This window comes from Cucurbita moschata, unplaced genomic scaffold (assembly GCF_002738365.1).
Source record: "Cucurbita moschata cultivar Rifu unplaced genomic scaffold, Cmos_1.0 Cmo_Scf00040, whole genome shotgun sequence".
Lineage (NCBI taxonomy): Eukaryota > Viridiplantae > Streptophyta > Magnoliopsida > Cucurbitales > Cucurbitaceae > Cucurbita > Cucurbita moschata.
In genome coordinates this window covers 1,573,362-1,586,743 of record NW_019268556.1, presented here as the reverse complement: position 1 = coordinate 1,586,743, position 13,382 = coordinate 1,573,362, and the positions used below count along the sequence as shown (strand labels likewise).

Sequence of the window (13,382 nt, the reverse complement as noted above, 5' to 3'; positions counted from 1 at the left end):
GTCTATTATAAAAAATGAAAAAGGAAATTTGACTGTCTTTTAGTATTTTTTTTCAAAAAGTGAACAAACACGAGAAATCTCCATAGTTTTTGTTGAACACCACAGCCACTAATTAAGCAAAAGATCATGAGTACATAAGTAAACGACACCATTTTTATTAATATGAACCCATTTAAAAAAAATCAAAAATAAAATTACGAGAGTTTATAGGCTGACCGATGGTACGAGATATTTATATTTATATTTTTTTTCCAAAGGAGAGGAGAGAGACAAGAAGAAAGAAATGAAAAAAAAAATAATTTTTTACTTTGAAAAAAAAAAAAAAAAAAACTCAAATGATTAAAAATTATAATATTTTTTTTAATCATAAAAGGTCACAAATATTTTCAAACTTTAAATTTTATTTAAATAATTTTAAATAAAAAAATTCATTTTTTAATTAGATAAAAATTAATTTACACCCATCTAAAATTAAAAATTAAATAACTAAAATATTTTTTTTGGACATAAAAAAAGAAAAATTAAAATTTTAGAGTTTAATAATAATAAAATTCAACCATTTGAAAAATAAATATATATATTTTTTAATTAAAACATAATAATAATAATAATAAATAAATACAAATTTGACTTCAAAAAGCAATTTGAGGCCACACATACAACCGTTGACTGAGAGTAGTGAGTCTCATAACATGTTCTTCAATTTTAATTAATTAATTAATAATAATAATAATAATTACAAATAATAATAATAATAATTTTCCTTTTGAAATGAAATCTTCAAAGCGACCAAGTCACTGGTCTTCACTCCCACCGCGTTCCCCTTCTTCTTCATATCACCTATAAACATTTTGACTCTCAAAATCAAAATCAAAATCAAAATCAAAATCAAAATCAAGATCAAAAGCTTCCATTGATCATCAAATTCCCTTTGCTGTTCTTCATCCTCATGAGATTTCTATGGGTTTTCTATGGATTTTCCTGTTCTTCCCCTGTTTCTTCACCATCGTTTCTTCTTTATCCTCTGTTTCCATTTCTGAAACTGGAAATCAAACTCTGATTTGTAGTTTGAATTCACGATTTTCTTTCAATTGTTCTAGTTTTCCTTCTGGGATTCAAATTCCCTTCCGACCCAATGATTCTTACTCCGGGATCGTCGCCGGAGATGGGTTCTTTTGTGGGTTGAGAGATTTTCCGACCGCCGCCAAATCCGTCCTTGTTTGTTGGAGATACTCTGTAAATGGAACAAACATGGATACCAGAGTGGTTTACAATGGCCCGAATTTGAAGGAGCTTCGAGCTGGAAATTCCCACATTTGTGGAGTTGTTAACGCCACTAATCGTCTTCAATGTTGGCAATGGCGGCGGTTCACTCGGTATTTCACTTTTGATTTTTTGTCCATTGCTGTGGGTGGTGATTTCGTTTGTGGTCTCTCCGTCGCCGGCGAGATTCGTTGCGATGGAACTGGGAATTCCGCCGCTGCCGCCTTCGGCGGCAGCGGCTACAAGGCGGTTGCTGCTGGGTTCCGGCATGTATGTGGGATTGATTTGAGGAATGAACTGGCATGTTGGGGGGTGGGAGCCGGAGAGATTCCGACCGGGGAGTTTAAATTGTTGGCTTTGGGGGATAATCGGAGCTGTGGTCTCCGGTTGAATGGGACGGCGGTTTGTTGGGGTGAAAAGAGTTTTACCTTGCCGGAGAGGTTAAAAGGGGAGTTTTTTACTGCGATTGAGGCGAAGAAAAACGTGTTTTGTGGTGTTTTGAGACGGAATTTCTCTTTACTCTGTTGGGGAAATGAAATTTTCGACCGGAATTTGTTCTCTGTTTTTGATTTTGTTCCACCTGGTTCTTGTAGATCGGAATGCCCATGTGGCCCATTAGCTAACACAGCTCAATTCTGTACACAAACAACCATGATTTGCAAGCCTTGTGAAGAAAGACCTCCTCTTCTTCCGCCGCCGTCCCCCGCCGCACCGCCGCACCTTTCCCATCACTCCTCCGGCCAACGGTGGAGTGGCAGAATGGTGGCTCTACTTGTAGTGGGCTGCGTTGGGAGCTTGTCATTAGTACTCATTTGTTCCTTTTTTGTGTACAAATACTGTAAAAACAGAGTCTGTCGTGTTCATGATTCTGGCCCAATGGAGGATCCTGTCGGAACTAGCGGCGGTGGTGGCGGTGACGGTGACGGTGACGGCCGCCGTGATACGGCGGCCGGTCGGAAGAAGGTGTTGGAGAAGAGATTGAGCCATTTGATTAGCTTGGGAAATGGTGGGCAATTGGGCCAATTGGAGGACTTTCCACTTTCAACTCTTCTTGAAGCAACGAACAATTTCTCTGAAGAACACAACATTGGGAATGGAAGCTTTGGATCGGTTTATAGAGGCGTGTTGAGTGATGGTCGTGAAGTAGCCATTAAAAGAGCTGAATTCTCTCCAATGTGGGAGACCAAGAGACAAGAAGACAAAGACAACGCTTTCCTTAACGAGCTCGAATCATTGTCTCGCATTAGCCACAAGAATCTCGTACGTCTTCTCGGCTTCTTCGACGACACCCACGAGAGAGTATTAGTGTATGAATTCATGAGCAACGGCACTCTCCACGACCATCTCCATAAGCTCCCATTCTCGTCGCTTTCTGCTTCCTGGGCTCGTCGTATTGCTGTTGCACTCGACGCTGCTAGAGGAATACAATATCTCCACGACTACCTCTCCCCACCGATCATCCACCGTGATATCAAGTCATCGAATATCCTCCTCGACGATAGATGGACGGCGAAGGTCTCGGACTTTGGACTGTCACTGATGGGGCCAGACGATGATGTGTCGCACTTGTCGCTACGTGCGGCTGGAACAGTGGGGTATATGGATCCAGAGTATTATAGGTTGCAACAGCTTACGACGAAGAGTGACGTGTATAGCTTTAGGGTTGTGTTGTTAGAGCTGTTGTCAGGGTGTAAGGCGATTCACAAGAACGAGAACGGGGTGCCGAGGAACGTGGTGGATGTGGTGGTGCCCTACATTGTGAGAGATGAGATTCATAGGGTGTTGGATTTGAGAGTGCCGGCGCCAACGCCGTTTGAGATAGAGGCGGTGAAGTATGTGGGGTACTTAGCGGCTGATTGTGTTATTACGGAAGGAAGGGATAGGCCTTCTATGACGGATATTGTAAATTGTTTGGAGAGGGCCTTGGCTGCTTGTTTGGCGCCTACAACCCTCTCTAGATCTTCAACTGAGTCATCAATGTAGAGCATTTGTTCAAATTAAATTGAATTCATTCAACATTCTTTCAAACCCTTCAACGTGGATGCTTTTGATCGGTTTCGTCCGCTAAATTTTCTGTTTCCTTGAATTCGTTATGAACCGTCAAATTTCTTGAGAATGATGGGATTTGTTGTCACAAACTTTGAAAGTTGACATGATAAACGGCTGTTGCGTCCGATAATGATAAACGACTTTGTAAGTCGACACAAACTTCAGTCTCGCTCGAATGAGTTGGTTGGTACTAAAAATGTTAGACATTTTAGCTAAGCATTCAAGGTAGACATGTTTTTCGAGCCTATATCTTCCCAAGAAATGCATTTATCAACTTCAAAATGGATTCAACTGCAAAAACGCTCCAATGCTGTTGACTTTTCGTAAGGATATTGAGTAGTTATTGCATCTTTAAAATTTAACCTTCCCATAACATATAAGCTACTAATTTGTTTTTCCCCGAAGCAAGTTTGCCACTAACTATAGCAACAATGTTCTATCAGTAGCAAAGCTAGCCAAGCAAGAGAAGGTTAGCTAGCGAGGCAACTAACTTTCTAAGTCTTTATATGAACCCGTGTTTGCCAAAACTTTAGAATTTGCAAGAACATCAAAGGCGAAAAAGACGAGTCATAGCTACAAAATGGAAAGAATATTAAGAGAAGCAGTCATAACTACAAAAAGACGAGTCATAGCTACAAAATGAGATAGGCCATGTCTTTAGAAGCAGTCTCGAATAGATGAAGCTCCCTCAATATATGAGATCCCACATTGATTAGGGAGGAGAACGAATGATTTTTTATAAGGATGTGGAAACCTCTCCCTAGCAAACACATTTTAAAAACCTTGAGAGGAAGCTCGAAAGAAAAAGCCCAAAAAGGACAATATCTACTAGCAGTAGACTTGGGTCATTACAAATAGTATCAAAGCCAGACACGGGCAATGTGCCAACGAGGCGGTGTGCTAGCAAGGACGCTGGGTCCCAAATGGGGGTGGATGGGAGGTCCCACATCAATTGGAGAAGGGAACGAGTGTCAGCGAGGACACTGAGCTCTAAACATCGATTAGGGAAAAGAACAAATCATTCTGTACAAGAGTGTGGAAACCTCTCCCTAGCAGACACGTTTCAAAGAGAACAGTACCTGCTAGCAGTAAACTTGGGTTGTTACAAACCTCAGTATCTCTAAAAGATCTTGTAAAGTTTCTCGAACGATGCAACCTGTAAAGTCAATGCAACACATTTAATAAATACATATAGACCATCAAGTTTTCCAAACAAGCAAAAGCACACACATTAAATGAAGGTAATGGTCAACAAATGAAGCACTTGGCAGGTAGTTATGACAAAAAGTCTCAAAAGGATGGTCAATTAATCCTAATATCTATTCAATCTCTACAGGCATTATTAGATGTATAATTGACTTGGGTTTTCATAATGCCGCCACTGTGACTATTTTCAAATTTCAAGCATTAAAAACACCGTTTGTCAACAAATTCAATGAAATTAAAAGTCCTAGTTCTGGAACTTCCGTTGAAGATTTCTTTGAAGAACAATAAGATTTTTTGAACCATGGGAAAACTGCCCAGTGTGTGGATTTCATGATCATTGTGACACAGGCATCAAACGTTTTTCAACTCAACCTATATGGGATTCCTAGACTTCTAAATAGTAGCTTTGACTTCTCTTTGGGGGTAGTTAAAAGAGAAGACCACTTACCCGAATGAAAGTTTGTTTCATTTTCGGTCCGAGGAAGAAGAGGCTCGAAGATCAGTTTCATTAATGGAACGAGTACGTGCTGTATTGACCATTCACGTTGAGCCCCTATAGTTTCTGTAACAGCCCAAGCTCACCGTTAGTAGATATTGTCCTTTTTGGGTTTTCCCTCAAGGTTTTTAAAACGCGTCTACTAGAAAGAGGTTTTTCTACACCCTTATAAAAAATGGTTTCTTGCCCTCTCCAACTGATGTGGGATCTCACAATCCACCCCCCTCTGGGACCCAGCGTCCTCGCTGGCACTCGTTCCTCTCTCTAATTGATTTGAGATCTCACAATTCACCTGTCTTTGAGGTCCAGCGTCCTCACTGGCACACTGCTGGTGTCTGGCTTTGATACCATTTATAACAGCCCAAGCCCACTGCTAGCAGATATTGTCTTCTTTGGGCGTTTCCTTAAGGGTTTTTAAAACGCGTCTACTAGGAAGAGGTTTTCACACTCTTATAAAGAATGCTTCGTTTCTCTCTCCAACCAATGTGGGATCTCACAATCCATCCACCTTCGGGGCCCAGCGTCCTCGCTTGCATACTGCCGGTGTCTGGCTCTGATACCATTTGTAACGGCCCAAGCCCACCGCTAGCAGATATTTTCCTCTTTGGCTTTCCCTTTTGGCTTTCCCCTCAAGGTTTTTAAAACGCGTCTACTAGGAAGAGGTTTCCACACCCTTATAAAGAATGCGTTGTTTCCCTCTCCAATGAATGTGGGATCTCACAATCCACCCCCCTTTGGGGCCCAATGTCCTCGCTGGTACTCGTTCCTCTTTCCAATCGATGTGAGATCTCACAATCCATCCGCCTTCGGGACCAGCGTCCTTGCTGGCACACTGCCCGGTGTCTAGCTCTGAACCATTTGTAACAGCTCAAGCTCTCTGCTAGCAGATATTGTCCTTTTTGGGCTTTCCCTTCCGGGGTTCCCTCAAGATTTTTAAAACGTATCTACTAAGGAGAGGTTTCCACACCTTTATAAAAAAAATGTTTCGTTCCCTTCTCTAACTGATGGGGGATCTCACAGTTTCTACCTCCAATGGTAGTCCATAGTCAATTTCGTTGTCCGCCGCCACCTCACAACCACCTGTAAATGCACCCTAAATCATCATCCAAGGCTATTTTGTGTGCAGAAGGATATAGCATAGGATATGCGAAATTACAACACTTTGGATCAGCAGGCGTTGAGACTACTGAATTTTTCACTTAAAAAACAAGCCCCACCGCCTTGCTACTTGACATCCTAAGCTTGCGGGGGAGAGGGGTTCAGGTGTTCTAAAGTAGCATTGCGTTTTCAAACCACATTAAAGTTGAACAAAGTGTAGTAAAAGGTTCGCTTTAATAGCCAAAAACATTGCACATTTAAGAAAGAAATACGTTTTAAACTCAAATAGGAATACGGAGTTCTAAAAATGTATGACGTTTTGACAGAATCATGTCAACGCCAGATAGACATGAAATGCCCTAGAATGTACTATAGGGGGTGTGACTAGTTGTCAACTCCTCCCTTAGTTTTGTATGACCGTTTGGCAAAATTGTATCTACGCCTGCTAGACCTGAATCACCTCAAAATGTACTATAGGGAGATGCAACTAGTTGTCAAATTCTCCCTACCCGAAAAGTTATATGTTATTTAAGCCATTGTATTGCCTTTGCTTGTATGCCATATAACATCGTTTTCAATCTCTTTCAACCTTGCTTTCAAACTCTCTTTCAAAATCTCTCCACTCCCATTTTCTAAAACCTTCTTCTCAAATCAGGGCCAGAGACCTGAGCATACATTGCCCATCCATAAGCAACGTGATCCTAAGTTGGCTTGACTCACTCAGTACTGAGAGTGAGTGTTGCACAATCGCCAAATCCGCAGCCAAGAAAAGGGGGATTGTGACACATAGCATAGAAATTCCCAATGGCAGCTGAAATCAAACTCATATTCACTTTGCTCAACTAATGTATGACATAAATCTATCATGCTTGGAGTGCACATATATTTATGTGTGTGTATATATATATATATAGTCTACACTTAACAATGGGTACCTTATATCAAGCAAACAGAAGTACCCAACAACAAGAAAGATTAGAATGGATATCCTAACAAAAAATTTACCTCTTTTTTTGGTTGGATGAACATTCACGTCAACGCTCAGATGGCAATATGATCGACACTTTCATGAAAGGTTTGGGTGCTTTAGGAAATTTTTAAAGCACTGTATTCCACCATTCTTGCTGCAATAAGAAAATATATAAAAAAAATGAAAACAATAGCAATGATCCTATGCTCTTCAATTGAAATTAATAAGAATAAAAACAAAGATTAATCTTCATGAAAGTCAATTGAGATAAAGTATGATACAGAAACCAGAAAGGAAACCAGGAAGTTAGTTGCTTGCTAATATCTTATCTTACTTCTAAGATCTTGGTGTTAAGGGCAAGGGCAAGGGCTAGGGCTAGGGCTAGGGCAGGTGATTGTGATGTCGGTGTTTTTGAAAATTCCCATATCATAATTTGGAAGCATCATTTGGAAGAGCTTTTGGTCAATTTACAAGGTTGCTCATGTGAGATCTCACGTCAGTTGAAGAAGGGAAGGAAGCATTCTTTATAAGGGTGTGAAATCCTCTTCCTAGTAGACACGTTTTAAAAACCTTGAGGGGAAGCCCAAGACAGAAGGCCCAAAGAGGACAATATCTACTAGCGGTGGGCTTGAATTATTACAAATGGTATTAGAATCAAACAAGGGCGATGTGTTAGTGAGGAGGCTGAGCCCCGAAGGGGGGTGGACATGAGGCAGTGTGGCGGCAAGGATGATAGGCCTCGAAAGGGGGTGGATTGGGGGTCCCACATTGATTGAAGAGAGGAACGAGTGTCAGCGAGAACGTTGGGTCTTCCGCTAGGCCCCAAAGGAGGGTACATTGTTAAATCTTACATCAATTAGAGAGAGAAATGAGTGCCAACAAGAACGCGAGGCCCAAAAGGGGGGTAGATTGTGAGATCCCAAATTTGTTGGAGAGGGGAACGAAGCATTCTTTATAAGGATGTGGAAATCTCTCCTTAGCAGACGCGTTTTAAAAACCTTGAGAGGAAGCCTAAAACGAAAAACCCAAAAAAGACAATATTTGCTAGCGGTGGGCTTAGGCAGAACCCAAAAAACCTAGAACAACCCTTCCATGGAAAAGTACGACAAAACATCCACACTATATAAAATAAGAACTCACAAATTGATTATACGATGAATGGCATAGCTCATGCTAATAAATATAGTAACCAGCATAGCTCAACTCAGCTAGCCCATTGTAAACCACCAAGACATCTGACCATGAAAGCAACACCAAAGTAATAAAAACATGCAAGATTGACTAATTCTTCAAATAACCTTTCTGCAAGAAAAGCTGAGGTTTATATGATGAATGGTAAAACGACTTAGGAGGTCCACTATCTTCGTTTAATCATCAGATGCATTTTTTTAGTGTCTTCCTCCCAGCAGTTATATTACCAGAAGTTATATTAATAGAGCATGTATGGTTAGGAGGGAGACTCACATCGGCTAATTAAGGAAATGATCATGAGTTTATAAGTAAGAAAAACATCTTCATTGGTATGAGGCCTTTTGAGGAAACCAAAAGCAAAGCCACGAGAGCTTATGCTCAAAGTAGACAATATCATACCATTGTGGAGGTTCGTGGTTCCTAACCTGGTATTAGAGTCATGCCCTTAACTTATTCATGTCAATAGAATCCTCAAATGTTGAGCAAAGAAGTTGTGAGCCTCGACACTCAAGTGTCGAACAAAGGGTGTACTTTGTTCGAGGGCTTCAGAGAATGAGTCGAGCCTCGATTAAGGGGAGGTTGTTCGAGAGCTCCATAGGCCTCAGGGGAGGCTCTATGGTGTACGTTGTTCAAGGGGAGGATTGTTGGGAGGGGAATGATCATGGATTTATAAGTAAGGAATACATCTCCGTTGTTACGAGACCTTTTGGAAAACCAAAAGTAAAGCCATGAGAGCTTATGCCCAAAGTTGACAATATCATACCATTGTGAAAAGTCGTGGTTCCTAACATGATACCAAAGTCATGCCCTTAACTTAGCCATGTCAATAGAATCCTCAAATGTTGAACAAAGAAAGTGTGAGCCTCAAAGGTGTAGTCAAAAGTGACTCAAGTGTCCACTTTGTTCAAGGGCTCTAGAGAAGGAGTTGAGCCTCGATTAAGAGGAGGTTGTTCGAGGCCTCATGGGAGGCTCTATGGTGTACGTTATTTGAGGGGAGGATTGTTGAGAATACATCTCCGTTGGTACGAGGCGTTTTGGGGAAACCAAAAGTAAAGCCACGAGAGCTTATGCTCAAAGTGGACAATATCGTACCATTGTCGAGATTTGTGGTTCCTAACAGACATCGAAGAAAACTAAATCTGCCAATCACAGAAAGTTCAAATTACGCAGTATTTATACAAAAGTGTCTATGAAAGAATTTCACAAGGTTCATTAGAATCTTAAAACCCTCATCTGATAACACTGCTTTCATTCCTAGAAATTTAATACAAAAAACTTAAATCCACACAATATTCAGACGATTGTGAATGTAGCTTATATCGAAATTCAGTTACCTTAATTTCGACCTAAGAAGAAACAGACACGGATGCCATGGCCAGTTTGAGGCCGCCGTCTTGGAACAACGACATCGACGGAGGTGGATTGGGCGTCGAGGCTGTTTTCGACAAGCTCTTTAATGGCGGACACAGGCCTTTGAATGGCGTCTCCGGCAGCGATTCGATTGACGATGGATTCGCCGAGTCGGAGGATTTGGAAGTGAATAATTTAATGAATATTTTAAAGGTAGTCGTGAATTTATCGATGATGGTTTTAATATCTATGAAAAAATGAAAAAAATAAAAATAAAAAGATGTCAGAAGTGGGATTTGAACCCACGCCCTCTCACGAGGACCAGAACTTGAGTCTGGCGCCTTAGACCACTCGGCCATCCTGACACTTCGTTTGCAACATTTTTCAGTACAATACATGTATTGTTCTATGACTTATGAATGATATATGATGCATGATTGATGAATTTAAAAGCCTACAAGTAAGCTAGTTACTGAGTATTTTTATATTCATTTATGTTGCTCTTCTTTTTCATATAGTACTTGATCTACACGACCAAGACGATTGCGTACATGAGAAGTGGAGCTATAGGAGTCGAGATAGAATCAAGTCATAATCTAGACTCGAGTCTTGGATGAACAAGTGTTTTTCTTGGATACCCAATGTTAAAGAATGTGGTCTAACGAACCAGTTTTAACCAGGGACAATTTGTAGTTTGTCTAGACTTGTTCAGATATATAAAATTGTAAGTTCACTCGTTGTGATGATGTAGAAGGTTTATTCGAATGTTTTGAGTTTGACTTAGTTGATTCACACGAGCATAACTCACACTTACAACGAGACCAAGAAGAACTTTCTAAAGTTAAGGAATTGGCTGGCCTCAACCTTAGTGTAAAGATGTACTAGATGATATGTGAAGGTTAGTAAAGTTTAATGATGTTATGGAGAGATAATTAGCTAGAGTACTAAGGTAATGTCAAAAGGTTAGCATGCTACCTCATTCGAGTAGTGGTTATCACAGATAGCATAAGGTCACACCGTTATTCGAGTAGTGGTGGTTGTTGCACTCACAAGCTTACAGATATTACTTTGGTTAAAGTCTCGACCCTATAAGAGATAAGGAGACTATGTGATATTAATATTAATGGTAGCAATGTCTCGGTCTAATAAATAGTTGAGATTTGAAGTTGAAGTCGCTTCCAACCATTGATATCAAGCGACCATTGGTGCGACTTTGTTCAAAACGTTATATTGAAACAATCAAGGCCCTGGTGTGCTAGGTCACAAGGTAGGCAGTAAGGTATTCTTCAAAATGTCTCCAATGAAAGGCGTTTTGGGGTTTAGATGATGTTTCGCATGTTTCGCATGCATGTTATAAATTACAAAGCTCTCCAAATAGACAAGGACTTGAGCTAATCCAAGCCTAAGATACTTTCAGACACAAATGTTTGTTTTAGACACAAATGTTTCTTTTATTAGATCGAGAAAGGAGGAAGTTAAGACTCTAATACAAAAGGGAGATCCGACTCTAATATAAAAGGGATATCCACAACCATTGTTTCCTGTCATCTCGAACAATCCATGTTTTGACCGCTCAAACTCACTGATTCGATTTTGAGGTGTGTTATGTTATTTTTATACTATGATATAAGATTTTCTACGAAACAAGTTGTGCTATGTTATAAATTATACTACGAGACATGATTATGTTATGTGTTGAAACTATATCCCAATATCAAGTTTTAAGTGATCATTACAGGAAACAGGAACTTGAGGCCAAAAAGTTAACACAATTGCGGAATTAAGGATTCCAAGAAATTCGAATGAGTTACATCACATATATAAATTCAATAATCACCACTCAACAAAAAAGAATACTCAAAATGCATTACAAATTTATACAGCCAGTTGAATATTACCAAGATCAAGCTGAGAAGCAATTTCCTCAAGCTGTTTCTTGACGCTTAAATCAATGAGTTTCGATCCAGAATTTCCAAACCTGACTGTGAATCCAGCCACCAGACTCGGATCAATCTGCGTCTTGATCCTCACATTCTTAGCTCCACTCAATTTCTGCACCTGCTTCGCGATCTGCGCCAAATGCTGCTGCTCCAACGGCACAACCGAACTCACCACCGCAAGCTCCGTGTTCGTAATTTTGTTGTAAACCGATTCGAACTCCGTCACGATCTCCTTCACGATATCGATTCTCTTTGCGTCCACTAGGATCTTCAAGAAATTCGCCGTATGCGGCAGTAGAGACGACGACGCCGCGATCTCATCCACCAACGCAAGTTTCTTCTCGATGCTAATCGTCGGATTCGCGAAGCAATCGAACACCTGCGAATCCGCGAAAACGCTCTCGATCTTCTCGACATCGCCGCTTGTTGCATCCAGCGTGTTGTTAGACGCAGCGACTTCGGCCAACGCCGCAGCGTAGCTTCCAGCAGCCGAGGCGGACATTCTAGCGCCGCCGTGAGAGCGGTGTTGGCCGAGGCGGAGTCTTCCAGAAAGAAAAGTGGCGGAGAAAGAGAGGTTTGCCGGAGTAGTCCGGGAGATTCGGATTGTTGGAAGGAGTTTGGCCTGGAGTGAGGCGGCGGTTTGGTGAAGAGCGGCCATTGATGAGTCCGTTACAGAGGAATTTGAGTTTTCCGTTCGTTCTGGGGATTTGAGAAATGGTTTGTGGTAAATTGAAACCTAAAGAAAGGCCAAGGATTATGTTGTGGAGATGGACGGCTCGGATTGAAATAAAATGAGAGATCAACGGTTGAGAATTGAAGGGTTATCTCGTTGCTGTGGTGCAAAGGGCCTTTGGTTGAATTAGATAAAAAGTGGACACGTGGAAGTATGGGAATGAATGGGCAATTTAAGCCCCAAAATGAAATTTATGGGATTTTGTGGGGGCAATTAGAATTTATTTTAAGCTAAATTATACGTTTATTCACACTCGTCGTCCCTGATACTTTAATTTAGTTTTATCATATATTTGAAAGAAATTTGAGAATCGACATGTTCGACGTATTCTCTTGAAGCAGCATACCCGAGATTGAAGGAATAAGAAATTTGGTATTTAACAGAAGGTCAAATTTGAAAGGGGATATCGAAGAGTGAAGTTTCTACTACCTCTTGTCTGAATCAGCTCATGAATTTACGTCCAAAGCACCAATCATCCGTGGGGTTCTCTCCAAATTGTGACCATAGATCTCTTGCTTCGACTCCTGAATGAGTAAAATACCTAAAAAATCTAAAAGAAATGGATATGCCTTGATTTAGCCTAAGAGCTACAACCGAACTGTGAATGTAACTATCTTGATTTTATTTCCATGGCTTTCACATAGACACCATCATCCGTTTATGGGTGTCATATTCTTACGTGAAGAATAAGTACCACGTGATTTGAGTATTAAAAAATACTCAGTAAGTAGCTCTATTATTGAGGTCAAGAAATACAATCTAGGTGGTCTAAGGTGCCAGACCCAAGTTCTGGTCTTTGTATGAGGGCGTAGGTTCAAATCCCACTTATGACACTTCTTTCATAATTTCATACATAAATTTACTCGGATAAACTAGTATCTACGCTCTTATTGTTGTAGTTGTTAAAAGCTTATGAGCAAGCCTATTGTCAGGATGGCCGAGTGGTCTAAGGCGCCAGACTCAAGTTCTGGTCTTCGTAAGAGGGCGTGGGTTCAAATCCCACTTCTGACATTTCCTTCATATTTTTATACATAAATTAAATTAGCATCTAGGCTCTTATCCTTGTAGTTGCTGAAAGCTTATGAG

The 13,382-nt window shown here is 40.6% G+C and overlaps 2 protein-coding genes, 1 long non-coding RNA gene and 2 other non-coding genes across 5 annotated transcripts; 2 read left to right on the top strand and 3 right to left on the bottom strand.

The window, feature by feature from the left end:
- Nucleotides 1-889: 889 nt before the first annotated feature.
- On the top strand, nt 890-3,320 carry LOC111432723 (serine/threonine-protein kinase-like protein CCR4). Its single transcript, XM_023069657.1, has one exon. The coding sequence runs from the start codon at nt 961-963 to the stop codon at nt 3,244-3,246; it is 2,286 nt and encodes a 761-aa protein (XP_022925425.1). The 5' UTR covers nt 890-960; the 3' UTR covers nt 3,247-3,320.
- A 905-nt stretch (nt 3,321-4,225) lies between these two features.
- Nucleotides 4,226-9,821, bottom strand: LOC111432730. Its single transcript, XR_002708681.1, has 3 exons — nt 9,608-9,821; nt 7,118-7,236; nt 4,226-4,468 (listed from the first exon to the last, which is right to left on the bottom strand). It is a non-coding gene; the product is annotated as an uncharacterized LOC111432730 (long non-coding RNA).
- An 83-nt stretch (nt 9,822-9,904) lies between these two features.
- Nucleotides 9,905-9,988, bottom strand: TRNAL-CAA. Its single transcript has one exon. It is a non-coding gene; the product is annotated as a tRNA-Leu (tRNA).
- Nucleotides 9,989-11,375: 1,387 nt separating this feature from the next.
- Nucleotides 11,376-12,296, bottom strand: LOC111432727 (ATP synthase subunit delta, chloroplastic-like). Its single transcript, XM_023069663.1, has one exon. It carries the CDS (start codon nt 12,219-12,221, stop codon nt 11,499-11,501), a length of 723 nt encoding a protein of 240 aa, XP_022925431.1. The 5' UTR covers nt 12,222-12,296; the 3' UTR covers nt 11,376-11,498.
- Nucleotides 12,297-13,223: 927 nt separating this feature from the next.
- TRNAL-CAA lies at nt 13,224-13,307 on the top strand. Its single transcript has one exon. It is a non-coding gene; the product is annotated as a tRNA-Leu (tRNA).
- Nucleotides 13,308-13,382: the final 75 nt, after the last annotated feature.

What these genes read in the sequence shown, in the direction of transcription:
- LOC111432723 (XM_023069657.1), top strand. Translation starts at nt 961, where the DNA reads ATGGGTTTTCTATGGATTTTCCTGTTCTTCCCCTGTTTCTTCACCATC.
- LOC111432727 (XM_023069663.1), bottom strand. Translation starts at nt 12,221, where the DNA reads ATGGCCGCTCTTCACCAAACCGCCGCCTCACTCCAGGCCAAACTCCTT.